Raw genomic sequence first — 9,387 nt, forward strand, 5'->3', positions numbered from 1 at the left:
CTCATGGAGGCTAAAAACTTTTTTGTTGTTGTTTTCCTCTTCTAAATTTAGGTGCGCCTTATAGTCCGAAAAATATGGTATATAAAAAGAGTCCCCTCTTGCAGGAAATAAAGTAAATCACATTCGTGTTATTGAGCAGACACTAAATGAACTGTTGTAATGCAGGACTACCTGCATTAACACGCGCGCGCACACACACACACACATTCCCTTATTGCACGACATAGAAAAAGCACACTTGTGTTACAGAACAGACACTAAGCGAATTGTTTGTAAGCCAAGGACTACGCGTATTTCAATATGAGACGTACTTTCTTGTCTTCTTTGGGGGATCTGAACCCATGTCGAGAATCCAAGCGATCCTCCCTCGGAAATTCTGTCTCCGCCACTTCTTTCTTTGGGGACAGGAGATGAGGCGGACCAAAGCTGCCGCTGACTTTGTATCTGTCCGCTGGGATTTTACTCATGGGAGGCGGAAGTGTCCCGCAGTTGACACTTGACCAGCCGTCGGTAGAATCCGTGTACGACTCTTGGTCGCTTAGGCATCCGTGCTGCCAGTCTTTCAGGACGTGTGCAGGCAACCACCGCTGATGGTCCCCGGGGTTCTTCTGACCCGGGGGCCCTGAGGTTTTCGACGACGTCCCCAGAACGTCAACGTGAGCCGAAGACGCCAGGAATTTACTTAGGTTTTGAGATTTGTCGTTCTGAAACGTGGCTCCCAATCCTATGTTTTCTTGTTCGTGACCAAAATTCCAGTGGGAATTTTGAGCTCTGTTTATTGGACTGACCTGGAGATTGCTAAGCGCGTGTTTGTTGGAGTTGCTTCCCAAATCAACTACTAAAACCCGACTTTTTTCCTCCTGGTTGACGTTCCCGATCCCGCTGTCACTGTTACTGCTCATGCTGTTGTTCCGCTGGGCGTCCGCTTCTCCATCCAGGAAGGCCCTGGCCCTCACCCCCTCGATGAAATCCCCCATGTCCCTGTACAGGACGGAGACGAACTGAAGGACCGGGAGAGACGACAAGGGGAACTCGAGGCAACCGTCAGTGTCTGGATCGGCTGTGCATTCCAATCCGAACCGTCGGGCGATACCCTGATGAATTTTATGACTGAAGAGCTCCGGATCCACCATAAAGACGTGACAGGATGTCCTCAAGACCGCTTCATCCTCCGGAGCTAAGCTCGCCTCCTCAACGCTCTGCATGGTGACCAGTCCAAAAAACCTTTTGTCGTCGGGACAGAGCGCGCTAAAGGCCAGCTTCTCGGCTGGGTAGGTAGCAATCACGGCAGACGGGTTCGTGCGCAGCTGAATGGCGTCGTGCATGATCTGCATGGCCACCAACGAATGGATCCTTTGCTCGGCCCGAAGGCGGCGTATGCAGCCACGGATGGCCTGCAAGCTGTCGTACTCCAGATTTGAGCTAGAAGAAGGAAGTTCAATGGATCCCAAGTAGCCCACAACCATGGCCACATTTAAAACGCTCGCATCGATTCCGCAGCATTCTGGGTCCTCCAGTCCAGCTTGAAAAAACAAGTCATGGTTCAAGGCCTGGGGCCTCTCCGTGTTATACGGTGTGAGGGGTTTATCGCTCTCGGGGGGAGGTTCTGCTTCCAACTTAACCCCCTCGTGAACGGGCCTTTCCTTTCGTTTTGGCGCCTGTGTATCGCCCGCAGAAATATTGGAACTTTCGAAGATCATGTTGAAAATTTCGCCGGATTGCATTTCCTCGACCACTTTCACCGCCCGGTTTATCCCCGGGCCTTTCAGGTCAAGCTTGGTCTTTGGCCACCCCTTCCCATCATGAAGGCCATCTTCGTCCTCGCTGGAACCAGCTTCCGCGTGACCGTAGCCTTCGGCAATGACCATGTGCAAAACCCCAGAGCATTTCCCGATCAGCTTCACCACATCTTCGTGGGAGGCCCATTTCACGTTAATTTCGTTGATGGCGAAGATTTTATCCCCTGCCTTCAGCCCCACGTAATCTGCAGGGCTTCCTTTTAAAACAGAATTCAGCACGCAGGGAGCTTGGCCAGAAAGAGTAAAACCGTATCCTGCTCTCCCTCGGGCAATTTCGACGTTTCGGATGCTGGAGCTGTGAGCGCGTAGCCGCCGTTTCGGCTTCTCGCCTGATCTGTACATGCTGGGATTTGGTAGGGCCAGAGAACCTCTCCAAAAATTACATTTTCGTGGGCTATCAAGTCCGCATCTTCCCACGCCCTAAAGGGGAAAAAAAGAACATCTGAAAAAAGAGGTTGAGACTTTGGAAAAATAGATAACAGAATTCTTTATTGGCTGAGTGTGACTGGACACACAAGGAATTTGCCTTTGGTGTTTGAATTTGTCTTTGCTAACCGAGGTTTGCCCCTTTTTACAAACTTCCTTGCCGCCGTTGGTAAGTGAATCACGACACCTGGCAAGTTAGTCACCCGATTGGGAGGTGTACCTGGCTTCCCCCCCGTGACTCAACTTACGAACGTAACGGAGCCAAACATTTCTGTCGCTAAGGGAGACACCTGTGTGAGTTTTGTCCCATGTTACGACTTTTCTTGCCACCATCATTAAGTGAATCGCTGACTTTGTTCAGTTCGTCAGACGGTCCTGAAGCGACTTCAGCTGCCCCCGCGGACTTTGCCCGTCAGAAGGTCGCCAAAGCGGATCACGTGACATCTCCCCCGGGGCCACTACGACCGTCGTAACTACGAGTCAGTCGTCAAGCGTCTTAATTTTGATCATGTGACCATGGAGACGCTGCAATGGTTGTAAGTTTGAAAACTGGTCATAGCTCACTTTTTTCGGGGCCAATTAACTTTGAACAGTCACTAAACGAACAAAACCGTTTTAAATCCAGGACCGCCTGTCCTGCAAACCAAACCCATGGGCTGCCGTATTGACTCAGTTACCCCAAGAGAGGAAGAAGAGAAAGACAGCCATGTCTCCCCACTTTCCTCTGCTTGGCTAGGGGGCCGATGGCAGGGAGTCTGCAGTAGTGGCTAAAACTGGGGAAACCTTTTGGGAAAAGTGTATTTTCTAAAACTAGCTAATAACTCCACCTTTTATGGGGGGGAGTAGTACCATAAAACTATGTATCAATGGAAAGATAATTGAATTAAGAATGTCATGCAATAACTTTTATGAAGGATTTGCTATTAGAATAACAGTTACAGTATAAAGAAGAAAAGTGAAGCACGTAGAAAAAATGAAATATAGAAAAATGATCGCCATAGAAAAAACGAGATATGCAAAAATGATCCCCATGTCACTTAATCCTTCGTTGGGTAACCTTTAGCATGAATTACGGCCTTACAACGTCTTCCCATGGAATGAACCAAGTCTTTGAGTTCTGCAGCTGTTCTAATGGGAAACCAAGATTGAATGATGGCTTCTATTAACTGGGTTTTTATTGCTGGGTCGCTCCTGACTAGCAAGTTTCTTGAGTCTGAAAATCCATAGATTTTCCATTGGGTGAAGGTCTGGGCTATTCCCGGGCCATTCCAGCAGTGGAATAGGATTATCTTGAAACTCCCCCCCCCAAAAAAGTGGTGTTATTAGCCATCAAACTTCCAAAATACACTTTTCCCAAAAGATTTCCAGAATTTTGGCCACGACTGTAAGCAGCAACCTCTGGTGGAGCCCTGGGAAAGGAATCAGCAGAAAGCACAGGAAGAACAGAAGCAGAAAAAGAGCCCGGCTCACTCCGTTGCCTTTCTTCCTTCCTCTTCTCTTCTCTTTCTTTCTTTCCTTCTTTCTTTCCTCCCTCCCTCCCTCTCTTTTCCTTCCTTCCTTGTTCACCCCTCCCTCCCACTTCCCTCCCTCCTTCCTTCCTTCTTTCCTTCCTTCCTCCCTCCTTTTCCTTCCTCCCTCCCTACCCCTCCTCCTTCCTTTCCTTCCTTCCTTCCTTTCTACCCCTCCCTCTTACTTCCTCCTTCCTTCACTTTGCCCTCCTTTCCTCCCTCCTTCCCTGTCTACCCCTCCTCCTTCCTTCCTTCTCTCCTTCCTCCTTCCTTCCTTTCTACCCCTCCCTCCCTCCTTTCCTTCCTGTTTTTCCTTTCTTCCTTTCTTCCTTCACTCTCCTTCCTTCCTCCCTCCCCTTTCTACTCCTCCCACCCTCCCTTCCTGTTCTTTGTTTCTCCCTTCCTCTTTTCTTTCTTTCTCTTTCCCTCACCTTCCTTTCTCCTTCCTCCCCTCCCTACCCCTCCCTGTTCTTTTTTCTTCCCTTCCTCCCCTCCTTTTTCTTTCCTTCTTTCCCTTCTCCTTCCTCCCTTCTCTACCCCTCCCTCCCTCCTTTCCTCACTCCCTTCTGTCCTTCCTTCCTCTTTTCCTTCCTTCTTTCTTTCCTTCTCTCCCTTCCTTTTCCTTCCTCCCCTCTCTAACTTTCTCTCCTTCCTTTCCTCCATCCGTTCCGTCCTTCCAGTTCTTTTTTCCTTCCTTCCTTCCTTCACTCCCTCTTTTCCTTCCTTCTTTCTTTCCTTCTCTCCCTCCCTTTTCCTTCCTCCCCTCTCTAACCTTCCCTTCATCCCGCCCTCCCACAGAATTTCCCCATCTGGAACACAAGCAGACTTCAACTCTGGCATGCCCAACCATCTTCCGGTCCCTGAGGGTGGCCTGGAGCAGCGGCCATCCCTGGCCAGGTCAAATAGGGCCAGCCAGACTTGTGAAGCTCGGGAAACGGGTTCAAGAAAGGCACCACACCTGTGAGCAATTATCAAAGGGCTTTATTGAGCAAAGGGAGGCAGGGATCAAAGGCATTTTAGAGCACAGCTATTATTCTAGGATAATGATTAGTTCTCAGACTCAGTAATAATTAAGAAGACGGCAAGCACAAGGAAGGGTATTCTGAAAAAAAGATAACAGATGGGATAGATAGAAAGTCTAGGCAGTCCTCGACTTAAAAACGGTTCACTTAGTGACCGTCTGAAGTTACAACGCCATTTGAAAAAAAAAAGCGACTCGCGACCGTTTTTTCACTTACGGCCATGGCGACATCCTCGGGGGCGTCGCGCGATCAAAATTTGGATGCTTGACGCCTGATTCGCATTTACGACGGTCGCAATGGCCCAGGGATGGGGTGGGGGGTCACGCGATCCCATTTTGTGACCTTCTGCGGCGCAGAATTCCTGGGGAAAACTAGATCCACTTCACAACCGCGCGCAGGGATTCGCTTAGCCAACGTGGCGAGAAAAATCGTAACCTTGGGGTCAAAGCTCACTTTACAAACATCTCACTTAGAGACATAGAATTTGAGGCTCAATTGTGATCGCACAATGAACGACTGCCTGCATTTCTGATATCCCGTATAAGGCAATAATTTATTATAATTGTTTATAATTTATTATATCACAAAAACCAAAGGAGAAGAAGGACAAGTTTGAATAATACCAAGAGCAGGAAGAAGAGACTTATATACCGCTTCACTGGGCTTTCCAGCTTTCTCTAAGCGGTTTACAGAGTCAGCCTCTTGCCCCCAACAATCTGGGTCCTCATTTAAACAACCTCGGAAGGACGGAAGGCTGAGTCAACCTTGAGCCGATCAAGATCGAACTTCCAGGAGTGAGCAGGGAGTTAGCCTGCAATACTGCATTCTAACCACTGAGAAGGAAGGAAGGAAGGAAGGGAAAAAGGAAGGAAGGAAATGAAAAGGAAGGAAACAAAAAGAAAGGAAGAGGGAGGGAAGGAAAGAAATGAAAAAGAAGGAAGGGAAAAATGAAAAGGAGGGAAATGAAAACAAAAAGCAAAGAAGGAAGGAAAGAAGGAAACAAAAAGAAAGGAAGGAAAAAATGAAAAGGAAGGAAATGAAAACAAAAAGCAAGGAAGGAAGGAAGGAAGGAAGGAAATGAAAAGAAGGAAGGAAAAATGAAAAGGAAGGAAGAGGAGGAAGGAAACAAAAAGGAAGGAAAGAAAAAATGAAAAGGAAGGAAATGAAAACAAAAAGAAGGAAGAGGGAGCAAGGGAAGGAAAGAAAGAAACAGAAAGAAAGGAAATGAAAAGGAAGGAAACAAAAAGGAAGGAAGGGAATAGAATAGAATAGAATAGAATAGAATAGAATAGAATAGAATAGAATAGAATAGAATAGAATAGAATAGAATAGAATTTTTTTATTGGCCAAATGTGATTGGACACACAAGGAATTTGTCTTTGGTGCATACGCTCTCGGTGTACATAAAAGAAAAGATACCTTCGTCAAGAATCACAAGGTACAACACCTGAAATGAAAAGGAAGGAAGGAAGGAAATGAAAAGGAAGGAAACAAAAAGGAAGGAAGAGGGAGTGAAGCAAAGAAACAAAAAGGAAGGAAGGAAATGAAAAGGAAGGAAGAGGGAGGGAGGGAGGGAGGGAGGGAGGGAGGGAGGAACGGAAGGGATGAAGGAAACGAAAAGGAAGGAAGGAAGGAAGATAGCGAGAGCACTTAGTACAGCCAAGCCCAGTTGGGTGCTCTGAGTCCCACCCTGCGCATAGAGGGGGTGCTGCCCCCCCAAAGAACCTGGCAGGGTCAACCCAGGCAAACTGAGGCTGGCCAGGCATTTAAGCATTATTTGAAAATCCTTATGATTTATATTGATGTATTGACCATCAATTGTGTTGTAAATGTTGTACCTTGATGAAGGTATCTTTTCTTTTATGTACACTGAGAGCAGATGCACCAAAGACAAATTCCTTGTGTGTCCAATCACACTTGGCCAATAAAATTCTGTTCTATTCTATTCTATTCTATTCTATTCTATTCTATTCTATTCTATTCTATTCTATTCTATTCTATTCTATTCTACCTTGATGAACATATCTTTTCTTTTATGTACACTGAGAGCATTTGCACCAAGACAAATTCCTTGTGCGTCCAATCACACTTGGCCAATAAATTCTATTCTATTCTATTCTATTCTATTCTATTCTATTCTATTCTATTCTATTCTATTCTATTCTATTCTATTCTATTCTATTCTATTCTATTCTATTCTACCTTGATGAACATATCTTTTCTTTTATGTACACTGAGAGCATTTGCACCAAGACAAATTCCTTGTGCGTCCAATCACACTTGGCCAATAAATTCTATTCTATTCTATTCTATTCTATTCTATTCTATTCTATTCTATTCTATTCTATTCTATTCTATTCTATTCTATTCTATTCTATTCTATTCTATTCTCCTTATTCTATTCTATTCTTTTCTATTCTCCTTATTCTATTCTATTCTATTCTATTCTATTCTATTCTATTCTATTCTATTCTATTCTATTCTATTCTATTCTATTCTATTCTATTCTATTCTATTCTATTCTAAAAGGCCGGCTGCAATAGGTGTGCCATGGAAACGCCGACAAGGGAAGCAAAGCCAAAACCAAAACAAAACAAAGCAGAGGAACAGAGGGAAGCAAATGAAAGGTTTGAAGCAGCCCCTGCAGCCGGACCTGGAAGGAAAAAGTAGCCTCTTATTTCCCCTCTTATTTCGCTTACCCAGCCCAGCCAAGGAGGATGAAGCCCTGGGGAAGAAAATGCAAAGAACTAGCAAAGATTCTCGGAAACGGACAGGCGGCCTTGCAAGGCAGGCAGTCCTCAACTTGTGACAAGTTTGTTTAGCGACCGTCCGAAACTTGCAACGGCACTGAAAACAGGGACTTGGGCCCTCTTTTCGCACTTATGATCACTGCAGCATCCCCGCAGTCACAAGGATCAAAATTCGGACGCTTGGCAACCGGCTCGTATTTACGACGGTTGCCGTGACTCCTATTTACGGCGGTTGCAGTGTCCCTGGGGTCACGGGATCCCCTTTTTTTGCGACCTTCCGACGAGCAAAGCTCAGCGGGGGAAGCCTGATTCACACAACAACGGGGTGACTAACTTAACGACGGTGGCGGGAAAGGTCGTAAAATGGGGGCAAGGCTCGCTTAAGGAATGTCTCGCTTAGCAACAGAAATCTGGGGCTCCATGGTGGTCGTATGTCGAGGACTACTTCAACTGGAAGTAGCCAACTGTGAACTTCTCCAAGCAGCCCAGGAATCGAGCTCAGTCCCCGAAGGGTCTTCCTCCCCCCCAAGAAGCAGAGCCCACTGCCCTAGTGTGGCCCGGAAGTTGGGGTATTCCCAGGGGGATGAGAGAGGAAAAAGAAAGGAGGGAAAAAGTGGGAGGGAGGAAGAGGAGGGAAGGGGTAGGAGGAGGGGAAGAACGGGGGAGGAACAGAAGGGAAAGGAGGAAGAGAGGGGAAGGGGAGGGAGGGAGGGAAAAGCAGAGGAAAGGGAAAGGACAGGGAAAGGGAGAAAAGAAAGGGAGAAAAAGGGGCAAGGGAGGAAAGGAAGAAGGGAGAAGAGGGAAGGAAGGAAAGAGGAGGGAGGAAGGAAGGAAGAATGAAAAGGAAGGAAATGAAATGAAAACAAAAAGGAGGGAAGGAAGGAAAGAAAAATGAAAAGGAAGGAAATGAAAACAAAAAGGAAGGAGGGAGGGAGGGAGGAAGGGAAGGAAGGAAGGAAGGAAGGGAAAGAAAGAAGGAAAGGAAAGGGATCGAAAGAAAGGAAGATAAAAGGAGGAAGGGAAGGAAGGAAGCAAGGCAAGGTGGAAAGGAAGGAAAAAATGAAAACAAAAAGGAAGGAAGGAGGAAAGGAAAAGAAAGGAGGAGAGGAAAGAGGATAGAAAGATGAAAGGAGGGAGGAGGAAGGAAAAATGAAAAGGAAGGAAACAAAAACAAAAAGGAAGGAAGAAAGGAAGAGAAAATGAAAAGGAAGGAAACAAAAACAAAAAGGAAGGAAAAGAGGAAAAGAAAAGAAAAGAAAAGAAGGAAGGGAAGGAAGGAAGGACAGAAAGAAAGAAAGAAAGGGAAGGAAAGAAAGAAAGAAGGAAGGAAGAAAGGGAGGGAGGGAGGGAAGGAAGGAAAGAAAAGAAAGAAGGAAGGAAAGAAAGAGAAGAAAAGAAAGAAAGAAAGAAAGGAAGGAAGGAAGGGAAGGAAAGAAAGAAAGAAGGGAAAGGCCAGATGCCCTCGGAGAGGCCCCCCCTGGGGGATGCGGGAGGGGCGCCCCTTCCCCAAGGCCGCCTCCCTCCCTCCTCGCTCCCCTCCCCTCCCAGCCCAGCGCCCCCTCCTCTCCCTCCCTCCCTCCCTTCCTCTTCCCAGGGGCCCCAGGCAACGCTCCTTCCGAGGAGGGTCTCCCTCGCCCCCCGCCCGCCCCTTGTGCGCCGCCGCCGCCGCCTCTCCCCCCCCCCGCCGCCGTGGCCGCCGCCGCCTCCCTCGGGCCCCGGTTGCCAGGGCGACGCGCGCCGCCGCTGCCAATCACCCGCCCGCTCCCGCCCGCGTGGCAGCGTCCCGCCTGCGGACTACGGCTCCCGGCATGCAACGCGCCGGAGGGAGGGAGGGAGGGAGGGAGGGAGAGCGGGAAACACCGCCCCCCCGCCAGCGCAGTCC

At 47.7% G+C, this 9,387-nt stretch overlaps 1 protein-coding gene across 6 annotated transcripts in view; it reads right to left on the reverse strand.

Annotated features, from left to right (window-relative positions):
• Positions 1–2,215, reverse strand: part of RGS12 (regulator of G protein signaling 12) — a 72,235-nt gene extending 70,020 nt beyond the window's left edge. For all 6 annotated transcript variants that reach the window (XR_009156349.1, XM_058193452.1, XM_058193451.1 and 3 more), the window contains exon 1: positions 312–2,215. Coding sequence is in view for 5 of the 6 variants with exons in the window: in XM_058193452.1 (XP_058049435.1) it covers positions 312–2,141 (1,830 nt within the window). In the remaining variant the exon portion in view is untranslated. The remainder of the gene's footprint in view (positions 1–311) is intronic.
• Between the last annotated feature and the right edge of the window lie 7,172 nt (positions 2,216–9,387).

Source organism: Ahaetulla prasina, chromosome 8, assembly GCF_028640845.1.
Source record: "Ahaetulla prasina isolate Xishuangbanna chromosome 8, ASM2864084v1, whole genome shotgun sequence".
Taxonomy (NCBI): Eukaryota; Metazoa; Chordata; class Lepidosauria; order Squamata; family Colubridae; genus Ahaetulla; species Ahaetulla prasina.